At 40.1% G+C, this 19,701-nt stretch overlaps 1 protein-coding gene across 1 annotated transcript in view; it reads left to right on the top strand.

The window, feature by feature from the left end:
* The window catches only part of CACHD1 (cache domain containing 1), a 205,381-nt gene that overhangs the window by 149,031 nt on the left and 36,649 nt on the right, over positions 1–19,701 (top strand). The window contains exons 7-12 of the mRNA XM_012767130.2: positions 1,339–1,555; positions 7,350–7,499; positions 11,489–11,722; positions 15,702–15,851; positions 16,524–16,647; positions 17,456–17,573. Coding sequence (XP_012622584.2) covers positions 1,339–1,555; positions 7,350–7,499; positions 11,489–11,722; positions 15,702–15,851; positions 16,524–16,647; positions 17,456–17,573 — 993 coding nt within the window. The remainder of the gene's footprint in view (positions 1–1,338; positions 1,556–7,349; positions 7,500–11,488; positions 11,723–15,701; positions 15,852–16,523; positions 16,648–17,455; positions 17,574–19,701) is intronic.

Here is a 19,701-nt window from a genome sequence, read left to right on the forward strand (position 1 = left end):
TCGGGAGGCTGAGGCAGAAGGATTGTTTGAGCCCAGGAGTTTGAGGTTGCTGTGAGCTAGGCTGATGCCCCGGCACTCTAGCCCAAGCAACAGAATGAGACTCTGTCTCAAAAAATAAAAAATGCATTTAATGCACCTAACCTACAGAACAGCATAGCTTAGCCTGGTCTACCTTGTGCGTGCTCAGAAGACTTACGTTAGCCCACAGTTGGGCAAAATCATCTAATACAAAGCCTATTTTATAAGAAAGTCTTGATTGTCCCACGTAATTCATTTCATACAGTCCCCTGTAAAGTAAGGGTTTCTACCCTTGCAATCGTGTGGCTAATGAGGTTTTGTGGCTCGATGCCACTGTCCAGTATCTCCAGAGTATGGTCCTGTGTGTCACTAGCCTGGAAAAAGACCAAAATTCAGAATTTGAAGTACAGTTTCTACTGACTGCATATTGTTCTTGCACCATCATAAAGTCAAAAAGTTATCAATTGAACCTTCGTAAGTCGGGGACCATCTGTGTGTTTTGTTTTTAATCTATTTAAATCTGTTTAAAATGTTTTTAATCTATTTTAATCTGTTTAAAATGGCTTTGGAAAAAGAGAGTGGTTTAGTTTTTATTCTAATATTTGAGGAAGCTGCTGCCAATCCAAAAAAATCTCTTTTGTAACCACCACTACCACCAAACTGAGTTGTGTAAGGCTCCTGTTAAGGTTTCTAATTAGCCATGACTTTCACTCTGGAAGTTACGCTGAGGAGGAGAAGCGTAGGGGATTTGGGTGCTGCTGGGTGGCTGAACTTTATCCCAAGATTGATGGGACGCTGGGGAGGAGGGGAGGCTGCCAGTGCTTTACTAATCTCCAGGACACCTCTGAGAGCGGGAGGTACGTGTACAGCTAACGATAACCTGTTGCCCGTGGGCATTTGCTGCTTTATTGTTTTGCCTTTGCTAGCTCCAGAGGTTTCGCTCACTAACCTCCTTGCTTAAAACACACACCCCATTCCCCTACCCTCACCCCACTTCTCATTTGAAAACCAAGATGGTTAGCTCTTGCTAAGATATTTCTCTGCATGAAATAAACCTTTCTTGTTTTTTAAACATTATATGTGCACACAATACTGCTACTTCTGGGAACAAAGAACAAACTCTAGGGCCGCCCCTTAATCAATTCTTACTAATCCTTTTCAAATTTGATAGATTATTGCCTCCAGGTATTTATTTGTATTAAATAAACTCTCAGAAATGGTTCTGTAGGCCTTCTCCCTCAGTTGGGCTCTTCCATTACATAAAAACCAAAAAACAACCTTTAAGTGGTAAGGTAAGTTTTTCTTTTTCCTTTCCTCCAGATTTCTGTTTTAACTGTGGCAGATACCGTCAGGACTTGCTCACTGGACCAGTGCTACAAAACCTTCCTGTCTCCAGCCACCAGCGAGACGAAAAGGAAAATGTCCACCTTCGTTGGCAGCGTCAAGTCTTCCGACAGTCCCACCCAGCATGCGGTGGGATTTCAAAAGGCGTTTCAGCTGATTCGAAGCACAAACAATAACACAAAGTTCCAAGCAAGTAAGTGCATTCTCTCAGAGGATCTATAAGCATAATAAAGATAGCAGTAGGAACATATTGTAAATTGATCTCATAGCTATGTTTAGAGGGATTTTTTTTTTAACTGATTTGAGATGAAATTGTCACATGTTGTCTTTACAGGCATCTAATATACTTAGGATGTTACTTGATTTTCTTATCTTTTCCAATCAAAGCCAGTCAGTCTGCATGATTCTTTGACTCTGAGAGCCTCCTCTTCCTACCCCTTTATTAAGAACATAACCACATTTATTTCCCAAGGGAACACCCATGTCCTTTCTAATGCTAATTGTCAGAGTTGCCTCCTCTTTGACTTGGGGTCTGCTTGTGCACATGGGCACATGAAGAGGGCAGCAGGAATTCTTGCCTTGATCCTGCTTCTTCTAGCCAGCTGTCATTTAGACGAGCACAGTCCTTCAAATATACAAAGGCACTCTAATTTAATTTTTATGTATTAAAGAAAATCTGCAATTGGAATGCATACCAAAGTCAAGGGAAAGATATTTGAAATGTGGCTCATGCTTTGAAACTACTGAAAGGAATCTGTTTCATTTTCCCTTTTATATTAAAAAAATCTATTTGTAATTTTTTTTTCATTTTTGTAAGAACATTAATGTATCCTGTTGAGATAAATTTAAAGAATAAATTTCCAAGCTCTTCATTGTGTCTGCATTTAAACTAAGACAGCTCTAATAAATGCAAAGCATAGTGCCTGGCACTTTGTGCCTGGACACTCAAAAGAAGGAAGCTACTGGAATGACAACTAATGAGGGTAGATGGTTTGTTAGTTTCATTTCTGCATAACACATTACTACAAACTTAGCAGTTTAAAACAATGTACATTTATTATCTCACAGTTTCCATGGATGGGGAGTCCAAGTACAACTTAGATGAGTCCTCTATTTTAGGGTCTCTCGAGGCTGCAATCAGGTGTCAACAGGGCTATGTTCTTCTCTGAAGTTTGGAGTCCTCTTCTGAGCTCATTGGCAGAATTCATTTCCTTGCAACTGTAAAACTCACTGTAAACTTTACGTCATGCAACTCTTCTTCTTTAAGTCCCTGGCTTCATGGAAGGCTTAGACCCTCCTTTAACAGGCTCATCTGAACAGATCAGACCTACTTGATTTAATCACTCTTCCTTGTGATTAACTCAAAGTCAACTTCTTGGGGACCTCTGCAATATCCATCCATCTTTGTCAAATATGCAGCACAATCCCCGGAGTGATAGCCCCTCACCTTTGCCATATTCTGTTGGTTAGAAGCAAGTTGCAGGTTACACCCACACTGAAGATTATATTTAATACAAGGGTATATGTATATGGGTCATTTGGATCATCTTTGAATTTTGTCTACTAGCATTGGCAAGCACCAGTTATTCACAGGCCAATATTATGGGATGGCTGAGTGTAAAGTTGCTTATGGTTCAGTAAGGCCAGTGGATAAGGCTGAACTTAGATATTCAAGGCAGATTGGCTCGGTTATCAATGCCATCTACCTGTCAGCATTCCCCATTGTCAGAAGTATTCTTTCTGCTCGGTTCTTCAGTCATCAAGCCATCTTTAGAGTTTAAGTCCAATTTTGATTATTACAGAGTTCAAACAATGGAGAGAAATATTAGATTAGCAGTTGAAATCTCAGGTGCCTACAGTGGCCAGGCAGTGAATGTAAGCCCTGCGAGCTGGGGTAAGGTAATGAGGATTAGTTGGAGAACATAGTAACAGATAGCTGTGTGCTCCGTCCAGGGGCAGCTGCTCTTCTGTTCAGTCTATTATTGCTATGCAAGAATGTCTGCTCAATGTTGCCACATCTTCTGTTTCAAGAGAAGCCAGAAATCTGGATTTCTATGTGAAATCCCTTGATTTTCGAATGTTGACATTTGTTCCAGCTTTAAAACTGTGAATAGAGACCTCATTAAACCTCTTCTCACAGACATTCCTGCACTGCATGTTAGCAGAAGGCTGGTTTGATGGGAGGCATTTCTCCTCTGGGTTTTTTTGCGTTTGTTTTTCTTTTCTTAATGTTGGCAAACAAAAACACAGCAAGAATGACCATGAGAGACTTGGACAAATTTTGATGGCACAGTTTTCTAAATGCTCAAAGGAGTCTGTTTGAGGCCAAGTAAGATGTTTCTAAGGTTTAGCTCACCAGCCTCCAGTCTACAGGTTTCACTGGCAGCTTAGAAAAAAAACAGCCCAGATTAGTTTGTAGAAAGAAATACTTCAGGAATTAATATTGTCTGGTTTATTAAGGAGCGGCTTCAGGGTGCTCTCAAGCAGTATATATCCTAGGAGTCAAGTATGTGGGTTTTGGATTTCAACCAGTGTTCCACTCTGAAATTTTTCTAACCTTGTGAATTCATCTAAATTATTTGATCTCTCTGGACCTGGTTTCCTCATCTGCAAACTGAGGGTGATAACAAGATCCAGGATTCTGTCCTAAATATTCAATAAATATTAGCTGTGGTTATTATGATACTCAGTTTTCTATAAGACTTCTAGTTCCTGCTAAACTAGAACAGATACCCTAGATGTCCTAAGTTGACCCTAAGCCAAAGGACAGTGCCAGTAGCCTTGACAACAGCACAGTGGGGGGTCTGTTACTCTTCCCAGGAGTTTACACTATACATCACTACTTCTCTTCACCCCCACAGACAATTATTTAGCATTTGCTGTGTGTGTTATGTGGCACTAGGTGCCATGGGCAAGGTTATCCAAATGAGTAAGAGCTGCCCTTTGGGATTATTATAAGGGTTAGTCTGTGCAAGAAATTAAAGTATCTGCTCCATATTAGTAGCCTGTAAACAGAAGCTACGTGTCATAGATGATTGTTGGTTTGTATTAATTGTTGGTTTGTACCAATCAGAAAACCTAAAACTTTTATCAAACGCTGACTCCTCAGTCCCATAGTAGTAGATCTATAACTGATAGCATTAACACTTTGGGGGTTGTTTTTTTCTGAGTTTGTTTGTGGGGTAACTGGTTGGGGGATCATTTTATAGCAAAAAAAATAAGATAGTTAGGAGTGGGGATTTAATGGCATGGGCATAGCCCAAATTTGAGTTGTTCTTCCCATTTGGATATCGACCCCAGGACACGCTGCTGGCTTGGAGAGAGAGGCTCGGCAAATGGGACGTCTATTGCATTTTCTTCTATTTATATGCTGCCAATGCATCTTTGCTCTATCCCAAGTCCTTGTAATTACTCCTCCCTAACATTACTAATCACAAGTAATGCATAAAGAAAAAAATACCAACCAAATTTGACAGATCTGATAAGAGTGGAAAAATAACTCAGTTGTTATTGATGACAAGGTAGAAATGGTGTCAGGGGCTGGGAAGAGCCAGTTAGGATACTTCCAGAGGGGATGTCTTATTGTTAGAATGGAAAGAAATTGTGCTTGGCTGCTAAAGAAGCCCGAGGGCTGAAGGCCTTCTAGTTTTCCAAACATGGGCCTGTGTCCTAAAACAGATCTCAGTGACAATATATTTTATCCAGAATCATAAGACTTAAGTAAGAAAACTCAAAGGGTTCTCTTTCAGGTCAGGCCAGGTTTGTCCAGGATTTATCACACGTGGTACATTTGCTATAAGCAGATGGTTTTGTTTTCTACTGTAGTATCAGCCTCATGGCATATCTTTGTTTTCCCCACTAGGGAGTCAAGCAGTTTTTGTTTTCAGTTGGAAGCTTAAATCAGGTGTATAGGGTGCTTATAAAATAATTTACAGGACTATATTTAGAACATGGGAAAAATTTGACATTTAGTTTTAAGACAGTAATATTCCTAAAACTTACGGACTTTTTTGTGTGTGTATCAGAATTCACTTCCTAATCTCTGATAACTAAAGAGTGACGTTGAAATTTACAATTAATGTTCATAAGAGAATTGTTCAAGTATCAAAATTGCCTTTTAAGACTTGCCTCTATTTTACATGTTAGAAATAAATAAGAGGAATGTTGAATGCATTTACTTCTTTGAGTCAAATTTTATTCAGTTATCTACAACTTTGATACTATATAAATTAACTATTCGATTCTGCATAATAAGAATACTTTAAAATATAAAATGGAAGTTTACAAACCAAAGGAAATTCAGGCATTGTGTCTTCATCACTAGGATAATTTTTTAAAGGATAACTGTATTTATTATCTTGTGCTGCGTAACAAATAGTCCCAACACTCAGTGACTTAAAACAGTGCAGATTTATTATCTCATAGTTTCTGTAGGTCAGGAATCTGGGCTCAGCATAGCTGTGTGCCTCAGTCAAGCATCTCATGAGGTTGCAGACAAACTGCTGGCCACAGGTGCTGTCATCTCAAAGTTCGGCTGGGGGAGGATCTGCTTCCAAACTCACTCACTTTGTTGTTGGCAGGATTTTCAATTCTGAGAGCCTCCATTCCTCCTCTCTCCATGGGACTGTTTACAGCCTGCCAGCTGTCTTCCCTCAGAGTGAGAAGGCACCCACTGCAAGAGCCACAGTCATTTTGTAGCCTAATCTCAGTCTTGATGTCCCGCCACCTCTGCTGCATTCTATTAATTATAAGCGAGTCACAAAGTCCAACCCACATGAAAGAGGAGGCAACAACCCTAGAACGTGAATGAATATCAAGAGTTGGGCTCATTGGGAGACCAACTCGGACGGTGCCTGCCATAGTCACTATAAAGCAACCTCAGTTAAATGACAACCATAGGAGCCAGAACATATAAGTATATAACATATTATTAATATGTCAATATTTATTTCTCAATAAAAAAATTAACTATGTAGAATGTCCTAAAATATATATATATTGAATCAAAGAATCTCAGATTAGAAAGAAAATGTAAAAGTCCGGCTCTCTGACCTCCCTCCTTTTATTAAAGTGGGCATTCAGCCTCTGCTTGTTTATATCTCTAGAGGAGGAAATTCATCACTTTTTATTTTTGAGTCAGTCCACTTGACAGACATTCTTCTCACTGAGCTAAAATTACACAATTACTCTACCCATCAGCAATATTTGGAGAGTAGTTTTGACCCTAAATCAGAGGTGCCGCTGCAGACCAGTAGAAGGGGTTCGTTTTTGTTTGTGTCTGTGTTGAGGTTTCATCCTCTTTTTGCCGCCACTCTTTTGCACACAGTCTTTACTTAAATGACGTGAATCAGTCCTATTACTGCTCCGTCTCATGGGCAAGGAAATTTAGGTATAGAGAGGTCAAGAAATCTGCCTCAGTCTCCCAGACTCAGCCTGTAAGGAGCAGAACCGGGTTTTGAACACAGGCGACTGGCTCCTAAGTCCTGGTTCTCACTGCTGAGATAGTTAGTGCAGGGGGCAGATAACCTTACGTACCCAGAGAGCCCCTGGAAGAAACCAACCAATTTAAAGCCTAGTCCCCCCAAAATGTGTGTTCACAGCGGTGATCCTGCATCACTGGGGAAAGGATAAATCGTGTTCTGAATCCTCCGTTTCAGAGGGCAGGAGAGATTTCCACTCGGACTGGCTTAAATTACTATAACCATGGGTGCCTACAGGGAATCGCCTTCTTTTATCTGAGAAATTTATTAGGAACACACATCTCTTTACCTGACACTGGATAAATGAGGCCTCGCTGTCCAGAAGGCGCAGGAGGGAGGAGAGGCAGAGGCGGGGAGATGAAAGCGCAGCATCGAGCGGGAAGGACTGGGACAGCGGGCCAGGTGGGTCCTCGAGTCGGGGAAGTCCAGGGGAAATGAAAAGGAAACTGAACTGCTGCCTCCAGCCAGAATCCAAATGGAGCGTTCAATTTGTATGTTTTTGTTTAGATACAGACATGGTCATCATTTACCTGTCAGCTGGCATTACATCAAAGGACTCTTCGGAAGAAGATAAAAAGACAACTCTCCGAGTCATCAATGAAGAAAATAGCTTTCTAAACAACTCTGTAATGATTCTCACCTATGCCCTCATGAACGGTAGGTAGCGTTTCGAGATTTTTCTTTCAGATCAAAGATCCCTGTAAATGTGTGCTGCTTTAAAAAAAAAAAAAAAAAAAAAAGAATCATAACAGTGTGCTTGGGGAGAGGCGTAAGCTCTTTCTCTACCTGGTGCTGGTATTCAGGCCGCGTTAAGATGTCCTTTTCATCTCTCTCTGGCCAACTGCTCGTTTCTAAACTTTCTGCACATATATGGTCTTGCAGAGGATTCTGTACAGCTCCCTTTTTTTCAGTTCTCCTTCCTATTCTAGGATTATCTATGATTTTAACTAATCTCATTGGTTGAAGCTGCAGGAAGCCAAAGCACTGACCTAGATTCTTCTGTATAACCAAGGCTATGAATATCCCATTTCCCCGCAGAATCACTACCTGAAACCTCCTCTGCCACTTTCTCCACCTCAGCTTCCTTAGCTGTAGAATGGAGATAGGAACTATCTACTTTGTAGGGTTGTCGTGAGGATTCACCTTAGTGTACAGCAAACGCACACAACAGTACCTGGTACTTGCTAGGTACTTGTTAAAATTGATTGTGTTGCTGTTAAATGACAGTATGTGAAAGGGTTAGGAAACTGGCAAATTTGAGCCAATACCCCACTTTTTTCCCTTCTGCTCTCCGACCTGTCGTCCGGTCTGGGTGCAACCCAGCCTTCTAGCCTCTGTGCTACATTGTGTCTTTCCCACAGCTGCTTCTTCCGGCCCCTTGCCCTGGGTACCAAGGTGGCCTTCTTCCCTTGTGCTTAAGAAACCCTGTCTTGACCAAGCAGCCTTTCCAACCTGCAGTCTTTTGTTTCTCTTATCCACTTCCAGATCTCCATGCAGAATCCTGAGGTTTGGGGGACAGTAGTTCTCATATTTTAATGTGCTAAGGATTACAACCTAGAGAATGGTTTTAAAATGCAGATTCCCAGGCACTGCCCTCAGATTCTTATTCAGACCATCTTAGAAGGGTTCCAGGAATCTGTGTTTTGGCCAGGGTGATTCTTTACCAGATGTTTTATGGACCACTCCTGAAAGAACATGGGCTCTGATGGCCAACAGTCCCTCGGTTACATTTACTAGATTGTGCATCTACTAGAATCTGCATTTACTAGATGTGTAGCTAATGGCAGGTTACCTGATCTATTTAGGCCTCCGGTTTTACCTATGAAATAATAATAATAAAATCTACCACATAGGATTGCTGTGATAATAAACAAAATACAATGTGTATTTAAGGTTCTTAATATAGTACCTGGTAAGTAACAGGTCCTCAAGGCCAGCTAAAGGAGTGGATAAGAGATCATGTGGTTTCCTGTCTCAGCACAGCTCCGAGGTGGAGGGCACCTCTGCTGTCCAGGGCCAGGTCTCAGTTCAGTGTCCTCTGGCATGCTGTGCTAAGCATGTCTCCTGTCATACTGTAGTGAGGCGCTCACATATTGTCCTCTCTTCCTTCTCTCTCCACTTTCCACAAGAATGTGAGCTTCTCAGCCATGGACTAGGTCTTCATTTTCTTTGTATTCTGGATACTAGCGCAGCTGAAGGGGGTAGGGGTAGCTTCTTTTTGCCTGGACACACAGCCTTCAGTGTCATCTCTGGTTGCCTGTTGTTCATTTCTCCTTTGGGTCAGCTTCTTTCACTCGCGAGAGGAAGAAAGAGAGGGGAAGAAGGAAGGAAGGAAAGAAGGAGAGTGGAAGGGGGAAAAATGAAATTGACTGAGTATCTACAGTGTACAACATAGTATACTAAATCCTAGAGCTGTAGTATACATAGTCCCTGGCTTCCCTGCTGTCACCTGTTCCTCCTCTGGTCCTAAGTCCTTCCACCAGAGTAGAGTCTCTTGTACATTTGCTGTGTCCCAGATAATTCCACTCTTGAAAACCTCTAGGAACAGATTCTGTCTAGCCATCCTTGTCTCTTCTCTTTCTCCCCATAACCTAGCCAGACAAACATCCTCATGGCCAGTCGTCTGCCTCTCCCTGTCAGAATCCCATTTCCGAGTATTGATCGCCAGGGTAGACACATTCCCTCGCTCTGTCAATCAAGGCTCAAGTAGGGAAGCAGAACCACTATGAGAATTCTAGAATAAAGAATTTTTATCTGAATAAGAACGCACACAATTGCGAAATGAAAGTAGAAAAGTTAAAGGTCCAAAAAAGAAGAGTTGAGAACTCAGAGAAAGTTTAGTAACCCAGTCTGGAAGATGAGAATACTGAAGACCACTCTGGAGGCCTGGTGTGGAAGTGTTGGCCTTTTGTAGCTGCTGGTCCCTGTGCATTCTCAGTGAAGCATCTGGAATGTGCCTGAGGTTGCTGTTGTGAAAGTAAGCCAGCCGTTGGGAAAGGGAATTGAATGCAGATCTGACAAACTAGAACATTCTGGTCCTTCTGTGTCTCTCACCACCTCCTACTTTGCCTCTCAAAGCTCCCAGTGCAGCCCTTCCCTTTCAACAGACACCTTTAACCTGGAGGCATACAGGAAAAGGGGATTCAGGGAAATGTAGTTTCTAGCAGTGTCGTCAGTACACAATGCAGCATACTTGCCAGTCGGCCACCCTACTGACCCTCCTGCCACCCCTGCACAGCATTTCCTGGTGGAGTAACACAAAATACCCGATCCTCCACAGCCTTCCATCCCACACTGCGCTTCTTTGCCTAGTAGATATTCTTGTCACTTTTCTTTTATATTTTAAGATAGCCAAGCAATATATGACAAAGAAAGGAAATGTATTTATAGCCTGAGTTGTCTCCCTTTATTATTTCACCTCTGAGCTTCTCAAGGTTATAAGGTCTGGAATCAGTCACATCTATTGTGTTGTCTTTTACCCTGGAACATAACACTCACCATCCTTTTATAGCTCTATGCCAAGCAAAGGGAACAATAATCCAATTCTGACTTAATTTGGCCCAGATAGTTTCCTCCCCCCTTTCTTTTCACATTGCATGAGTGGAGTAAAATTCAAGTTTATTTAAATATATTTTAAGGAAAAAATTATATCCATTAGATTCTCCCATGACTTTAGAAATGGACTTCTGATGCTGGAAATATGTACACTCCCCATGTAGAAATGATAAAGACACGTGATAGGTGGACCATGAAAGTTTCAGATTCTTTTTAATGACTGAACAGAACGTGAAGCAAAACCTTTTTAAAACGCAATGGTGGAATCTCAGTAGAGACTGAAATCGTTTGAATGTGTTTACAGTGATACCCATATGTGATCGGTTTCTAATCCTTTTGATTGTGTTCCAACAATAGCAAACTAAAAAAATGGTTTATTAAATTTATTTTTGTGCTATAGATTACAGATGTTGTAGAACAATACGTCCCAGTATGTCTAAATCTTGTACAAAGTTTTCAAAACCCTCTAAATATAAAAAATACACAACAGATAAATCAAATTCAGTATTATCTTAACAATATCAAGCATGAAAATATTTGTAATTAAAATGTGCTTAAAGAAACAGGGTTTGGAGGCATCGCTACATGCAATTCATAATTCTTTCATTTAGTTGCATGAGATTTTGGCAAGTGCTTTTACAGACAAAGAGGTAAGGAATGAAATGGTAAACCTCTATTCTTTAAAACTCTTACAATGTCATCTACTGCTTTAAATTAAATGCAGACTTGTTAATCATTACTTTTGCTTTCAAATATTAAATGCAGAAAAAGAATTTAAATTTTATAATTAAACTTTTGGAGGAGAATACATTCTTACTGAATGGGACTCCTTTATTTACTTATGTGTTTTTCATCATTGCCTTTTGAAGAATCCCTTTCCCCTCCTGCCTATTTAAGGCAAGACTATGCCTCAGGCTTTATTTCCTGAGCAGGAACTGGTATTTGTGTCCTGAGTCCACATTGTCTCTGCAAAGACGCACCTTTGGCATTGCAAGACCTCATCCCTGCGCATGTTAGACCTAAATGGCAAGCTACTGTGCGGATGTAAACTATTTTGCTTTCCGTGGTCTTCTCTTGGCATTCCATTTTAGATGGGGTGACTGGTTTGAAGGAGCTGGCTTTTCTGAGGGATCTGGCTGAGCAGAACTCTGGGAAGTATGGTGTGCCAGACCGGACAGCCTTGCCTGTGATCAAGGGCAGCATGATGGTGCTGAACCAGCTGAGTAACCTGGAGACCACAGTCGGCAGGTTCTACACAAACCTTCCCAACCGGATGATTGACGAAGCTGTGTTTAGCCTGCCCTTCTCTGATGAGATGGGAGATGGTGAGTTGGGAAAAAACTTCCTATTAAAGGGAGAGGAAAAGAATGGGGCAGACACACGTGGACACCCCTTTTTTCAGGATCGTAGGATTGGGTAACCCCCTGCCAGCTGTATTCTAGAGCAGAAATCCCCAGCCTTATTTTTTCCTTCATACCCTCTCCTGTGTAGACATAAGGGATGTATCTTCCAGGGAAGCTTTGTGAGGATTTGTCAATATCCAGAAGTCAGTGACTTGGGCCTAAGGGGTAGCTTTGTATCACAAGTGGTAAATAAAGCTCAGAAGTACTATGGCATAGTCAAACAATTATGAGCTTGGCATCAGTTGGGCTTTCAAATGCCACTCCTCCACTGAAGCTGTTGTTCAGTTCTCCATTTGGTATCTGTTAATGGGGTAACAAATCGTTCAGATTATTAGGATTAATTAGATAATGATATACATGACTTATCAGTAACTGGCATTCCACCCAATTCTAATTACTGCATTTTATGTCTTCAATTATTTGACCTTTGTTTGTTACCATTATTATTATCATCATCATTATCATCCTGATGCCTAAGTTACCCATAAAATGATGTTGGGTAAATGCTTAACCTCCGCATGATTCTATTTTCTGACCTATAAAATATAAAATATAATATTTTCCTCAAGACAATTGTGATATTAAATGCATAACATATGTTAACGCATCTAGAACAGTGCCTGGCTGACAGTATGTTCTCAGTAAAAGTTCAGTCTTTTTCTTTTCCTCCACGATATTCTTATTCATCCTTTTCTCCACATCCTTCTTTCTCTCCTTCCTTGACAGAAGATTGAAGAGGCAGCTAATTACTAGCCAGATGGACACCATCACCATTTGAGATCCTGTTTTTTTTTTTATGTTCAGTTAACTAGGAGCTCTCACAAATATAAATATTCAGAGAAAACACATGTGTAAAAAGTAACAAGTGTATAGAGAATGTATTTTCTAGAAACTACGTAAACATACTTATTTTTTAAGGAATAAATACGCCAACTGCTGTTATACCTTACTTTTCATATCCTTCCTATTTCTGGCAGGGCCCACAGATATGTATAGAATAGCAACTCCTACCTTTGCTTTATAGTGAAAATATTGAGTCTTCAATGCAAATTACCTTTAATGCATGTACCCAATATTATTGAGTGTCAGCCAAGCATTGTGCCAGGGAGTGATTGGTAAGGCTCACATCCTACCCTCAATAAACTTTTTTTTTTTTTTTTTTTTTTTTTTTTGAGACAGTCTCGCTTGTTGACCAGCCTAGAGTGAGTGCCGTGGCGTCAGCCTCGCTCACAGCAACCTCAAACTCCTGGGCTCAAGCAATCCTTCTGCCTCAGCCTCCCGAGTAGCTGGGACTACAGGCATGCGCCACCATGCCCAGCTAATTTTCTCTATATATTAATTGGCCAATTAATTTCTTTCTATTTATAGTAGAGACAGGGTCTTGCTCAGGCTGGTTTCGAACTCCCGACCTTGAGCAATCCGCCCGCCTCAGCCTCCCAGAGTGCTAGGATTACAGGCGTGAGCCACCGCGCCCGGCTAACTTTTAAGTCTGTTAACAGACAAATCAATAAATCCTGTTAATACTCTGAAAGGAACAAAGACAGTTGTAGAAGCCCATTCCTATGCAAATTCTGAGAGTTATATAGCCAAATTATATTACCAATAGTAGTATCAGGTAGGATAGGACCCTTCCTAAAATTCACCTCTACAACCCAGAGAGCTACTCCAAATCATTTTGCTCACCTGTTGGCTGGTGTCATTCAAATTTCAGTCATCAGGGCCTGTGTTTTTAATCCTGTGCAGTGGGTTTCAGTGACTGGTTTACAGATCTATTGAATTCCCCAATAAGAGAGTGCCTTTTCATCTTTGTATTTTCAGTTCCTAGAATTATTAGGTGACAGGTCCTCTGACCCTGTGACATGAGGCTCAAGTCTAGGGAAACTCATCTTTATGGGGCTCTAAATCAAAATCTACACAAATTAAAATATCAGTTACTGAACATACTTCTTTTTGAAAAGCAAATCTATATACTTTAGGTTAAAGTGAAGAGAGTGTTTGAGGATTTTGTCAGTGTAGCAAGAGCTTAGCATACTTTTTTTTGCCATAATGAGATCAAGAATCTTCTCTCCAAGCTGATAATTGAAAAGTAAGATTGTGTTTCTTTTTTAAGACTTTGTTCTTAACACATCCAGAGGAGAATAGAAATTTGAAGTGAGCATACAACTCAGTCACTCGGTATTTCTGTTATACTTTACTGATCCATGAAAATGCCTTTAATCTGAGACTCAAGAGCAGGGGATTGTGGCATGCAGATTGTGACCTCTGTCTCTATGCTGGTCCTCCCAGCCTACTCCATGACCCAGTCATCTAGGGAGACCCAAACAAAAACTTTCTCCAAAATGGAATCTTAAACCTTCTTAAATACCTGTTATTTTTAAATGTTTTTGAATGGTTGGATAAACAACATTCTTCTAAATGTAAGCTGAGCTGCTTAGATAATGCTTTTGAAACTATAATAGATATCTGTTGCATGACATTTCACAAGCTTTTTCAGTGCTGTGTCCAATTCTTCCTACCAGGTGATGTATTTAGTTAACCTTTGCAACCATAGCAACTCAACAATAATTTAAGTGGACACCATACATGATTCTCCGTGTGGAAGCCCATTCTCAAATTCTTTTCCCAGATATTCCTAGAAAATGGCTTTCCAATAGGCTGCCAAGGCATGAATGTGCCAGCAAGCACAGGAAATGGCTGTGAGGTCAAGATGGAGAGAAATGATTCATCCTCATTGTTGAAGTTTCATTTACAGTCATAGGATTATAAAACAGTTAGGCATCATGGAGGTCATTGTGTCTCAACTCCCTATCTAATGGATGAAGAGACTCGTTCAGAGAGGTGGCACAGCTTGCCCAATCCAGCAGAGAGGCCAGCAGGAGAACCCAGGTGGCCTGACGCTTGGGGCCATGTGTTGACCCACGGTTTACACTATCTTCTTCTGGACATTTTCCTCCTGTGCTTTGTCCTTTCCCTAAATATCCTATTACTTTTTTATGGCCTGTGAGCTAATTATGATCTTTATATTTTGAAATGCTTATTTAGAGAAAAATGAAAGAGACAGAAAAGAATATGCATGAGAGAATGTATGGCCCACAAAGCCCAAAATATTTGCTGTCTGACCCTTTACATAAATGTCTGGAAACTCCTAGCCCCAGTGACTTGAAATATATTCTTTTGGAAATTTAATTTCTCCTTCAGCTATTTGAAATTCTCTGTGGTCAGATACTATAGCTTTCTAAGTTTCTTCCCCCTGTCTTCCCATTTTTTGAAAGGATGCCAATTTCTTTGGCTTCCTCTATATAATTGTCTCATAGATACAGTAATATACCTTTTAGACATTCCTTCATCCACAGTGTCTCACAGTCTGACATTCCCTAGATATTAGTAAAATGGTTACCACTGTGTCCTTTAAAGAGATATGTGAACCACGGCTCAGAGAAGTTATGTCCAATGTCACGTGGACAAAACAAAAGGCTCACAGCTAGCTAGACTAGAACTCAGACTGTTAGACTCCTTGTCCATTGGTCTTTCAAGTTCAGTGAATCTCTCCACTTCAGGAAATAGAATGATATATTTAAGGCTGCTGATGTTTTGCACTGATCTGGAATGTCACAGGTTTTATTTTTAGGTGAAAAAGAAGTGGAAAACACACACATTGCCTCCATTTAAGTTAACGGCGATATCTGAACCACCAAAGGACCCTCTTTCGCTCCCACTCTGACTCTCGTATTAGGCTGTCTACAGAGGCAGTGCTTAATAACTGCATCACACAGGAAGTGTTTCTTCTAAGCAGAAGTGAGACTGCTGATAACAAGCCTTCATGACCAACTAGAGCCTAGCTCCCATCTTTGTCTGGTGCCTTCTCTGCCATTCTTTGAATTTTTTTGTTTTTAACCCATAGGTTTGATAATGACTGTGAGTAAACCCTGTTATTTTGGAAACCTGCTTCTGGGAATCGTAGGCGTGGATGTGAATCTGGCCTACATTCTGGAAGATGTGACATATTACCAAGACTCTTTGGCTTCCTACACTTTTCTCATAGATGACAAAGGTAATCTGCTAAAAGTTACTCATAGAAAGAATGAAGTTTTTAAGACATCTAAAGAAAATAATATATAGATACTCTGATACTAACCAAGTAGGAAAATGATAGTATTTAAAGAAAAGCAATGTGGCTAGGACTGCTCATCTGTAGCAGATAACCATAAGGATGGCAGAGCAGATCTCCAAATTATGTATTTTGTTTTTCTATATTTTGCTAAGGGGTAGGGAACAGTTATTTGTAACCTCAGAAAATTAGGCTTGAGAATTGAATAACACGTAGAAAGTCATTTGTTGGATCAATTTTTGCATATATTGTCATCTTTAGATTTACTGGCATTAAGGTTTATGTGGTATTGGAACATTTTGTATTAATAAAACATAAACAACCACCAATACCGCCAAAATAATCTTGATCAGACAGATGTTCAATAATTTACGACATCATTCTATACTTCAAGAGTTTTCCGTAAGCACTCATAAAACAGGTTCAGTTTTTATTGAACTGGTGAGTTACATCCTGAGAAGCTGAGTACTGGGCAGCCAGCCCAGAGATCCCACATTTCAAGCCAGTGATGGGCACTTTTATTAGCATCAGTACTTCCTACTTCCAAACTATGACAGGTTTGTTATAGCATGCATTTTGGGTTTTGTTTGTGTTTTTTTTTTTTTTTCATTTCAGGATATACACTTATGCATCCATCTCTTACCAGACCATATTTATTATCAGAGCCCCCACTTCATACTGACATCATACATTATGAAAATATTCCAAAATTTGAGTTGGTTCGGCAAAATATCCTAAGGTAAGGAAAAGGTGAGGTCGGACTATTTTTTTCTCTGAGAATGGAACTCATCAAGGTCAAATATGAGTATTTACTATAGAGTTTAAAAGCCAATGCATAAATTATTTTAATGTTATCAAAAGTATACTCAGTAATTTTTCCATGAGAATAGCAGCCAAGATTTTGCTTACTTAGTATAACAGATAAGCTCTCTCAGAACTATTATTTGAATGAGGGTAATGTCTTGGAAATCAAACTCTATGTTCACATTGATGTTAATGGCAAAATCAGATATATGTTATCTCAGTTTTTTAAAGAAACACTTCAGTGATACTAAATTGAAAAATGTTGGCAAAATAAAAGGTTAACTTGAGCACCAGCTCTACTGCATTTGCCAAAAAAATAGCTTGGCAAAGTAGTGTCCATTCCAAGTTAACAGCACAATCTTATACGTTTTCTCTTAAAATAAAAACAGGCTGGATTTCTTCCAACCATGACACGTTATTTTGGCAGATGGTAACCTGTAGAGAAATGTGTCTTTGTGCTCATTGGTTGAAAATTAATGACTGAGTGATTCGAGACAAGCTAGTCTCTGGAAAGAATTAGAGTCGGGGAGCCAGGGATAGAGAGGAAGGAATGTTTTTAATGCAGACCTGACATAATGCTTTTACGAAATTGAAAATCTCACATGATCTCTTTCAAAACTGATGAGCTTCATTGCTATTCAGAATCAGGAGGTGGTCATTGACTCACAGCTTCTTCCTTGCCTTTAATTAAGTGCTTAATTTTATCTTGCGCCTGAAGTGTTTAATTCTGTTTGCCAACCCAGCCTCCCTCTGGGCAGCCAGATTATCGCAGTCCCTGTGAACTCATCCCTGTCTTGGCACATAAACAAGCTGAGAGAAACTAGAAAGGAGGCCTACAACGTCAGCTACGCCTGGAAGATGGTGAGTGCGAGGAAGTCGCTTTTGCCTGAAGAGCTCCAGGGTACGGTGCTCTTCTTCGCACGGGAGTTCTAGGGGACTGGAGTCTGATGACGTGACTCATCAGTTTTTAAGGTGATTGGAAAAAGAAGACATTCCATGGATGCTTTTATAACTTTTTCCATTTTTGTTAATAAAAACAATAATTGTTCACGATGAATAAAGCAAACGATATGGAAGGATATAAAGTAGAAAGTAAGGCCGGGCGCAGTGGCTCACGCCTGTAATCCTAGCACTCTGGGAGGCCGAGGCGGGCGGATTGCTCGAGGTCGGGAGTTCGAAACCAGCCTGAGCGAGACCCCGTCTCTACTAAAAATAGAAAGAAAGTAATTGACCAACTAAAAATATATATACAAAAAATTAGCCGGGCATGGTGGTGCATGCCTGTAGTCCCAGCTACTTGGGAGGCTGAGGCAGGAGGATCACTTGAGCCCAGGAGTTTGAGGTTGCTGTGAGCTAGGCTGATGCCACGGCACTCACTCTAGCCAGGGCAACAAAGTGAGACTCTGTCTCAAAAAAAAAAAAAAAAAAAGTAGAGAGTAAACTATGCCATTTCCTTCTTCCTGCTCTTGCCTTCCCATTTCCCATAAGTAGTCACTTGGATGGGTTTATAGAAAATTTATGTATACACACAAGTATACGTGTGTGTGTGTGTGGCTGTGTACGCACGCCCAAATGCGTGCATGTCTTTAATAGCTATATAGTATTGTGTTGTATAAATGGGCCAATTTTCTGTGAACAGTCCCCTATCAATACACATTCAGGTTATATCCAGTTAGTTTTCATCAGTTCAACTCACATTGTGGAGGCTGAGAGGTATGAAAGCATAAATGTCCTCTGGCATTCTCTAAGAAAAAAAATTAATCTTTTTTTTTTGAGACACATTCTTACCCTGTCACCCAGGCTGAAGTGCAGTGTTGTGATCATAGCTTACTGCAGCCTCTCCTGGGTTCAAGTGATCCTCCTGCCTCAGCCTCCCAGAGTCCTGGGATTATTATAGGCATGAGCGACCTGGCTTGGTCGAGACCTTATTTTAGAACTTGAATTATTCATATTCAACACAAGCAGATTGATAGTTTAGCCATAATTTGGGGCATCTATTTCAGCTTTCTCATTCAGACATTGAAGCCTGACAGAATCATAAAGAAACAGAATCTAACACTCCCTGTCCATATCACCCATGTTTTTCTCCTCTATCCTTCCTTCCTAACATAGCATAACAGTGTCTTTGTAGGGCTCTAAATACTGTAACTGACCAAAAGGATAGCAGACTTTCATTTTAACCATCAAAATTTAATCACTGAATATAAAATATAGTCATACCTGACAGTTTATTGGATGGACATACCCAAAATTTAACCTGTTGGCTTCAAATGGATCCATTTATTCATCGCTTTATGAACTACTTATTGAACATGTACAATAAGGATGAAGAAGATTGATACTCTCTGCCCTTATAGAGCATCCAGCCTACCGGTGGATGCAGATAATTAAGCAACAACTTGATACAGGATCCGTGTCTGGGTTAGAAATGATGGGAGTAGCCAACAGCCTTTAGTCTCTTCCAGCCTCGTCGTTTGGTTCATAAGGTGTCATGGTGGCAGTAGCAGTTACTAAAATGAAAATGAAACAAATGAAATAATAAATGGAACTTTCAGAAACTTATGTTTACAAGCCCAGCTCTATTTTATTGTTTGTTTGGAAATACAGGTTTGGGGAAGGTCAAAGTCTATTTTGAAATTCTTATAGCCAGCCGCCTCATTTTCAGAATTTTTTTTTTTTTTTTGAGAATGACGACATCATCTACCGTTATCTTTATATAATTTTAAAGATAAATTGCTTAATTTTTATGTCAGAAAGGGTGAGCCAGCCACCAAAATTCTTAATTGGAAAATAGACTTTTGTATTTGAAATTTGAGATTGTTTACCTCTAGTATATCCTGATTAAAAGCAACTCAGTTACATCCTGGAAAAACATCTATGTTAATAATTGTTAGCATTAAAAAGAGAAAGAAGGAAATGTAGGCATTTGGGTGAACTTCTTTGTATAGTAGTAAATAGCCCCAATTTTAACATTTTGCAAAGAAGTATT

Source organism: Microcebus murinus, chromosome 2, assembly GCF_040939455.1.
Source record: "Microcebus murinus isolate Inina chromosome 2, M.murinus_Inina_mat1.0, whole genome shotgun sequence".
In the NCBI taxonomy this organism is placed as follows: Eukaryota; Metazoa; Chordata; class Mammalia; order Primates; family Cheirogaleidae; genus Microcebus; species Microcebus murinus.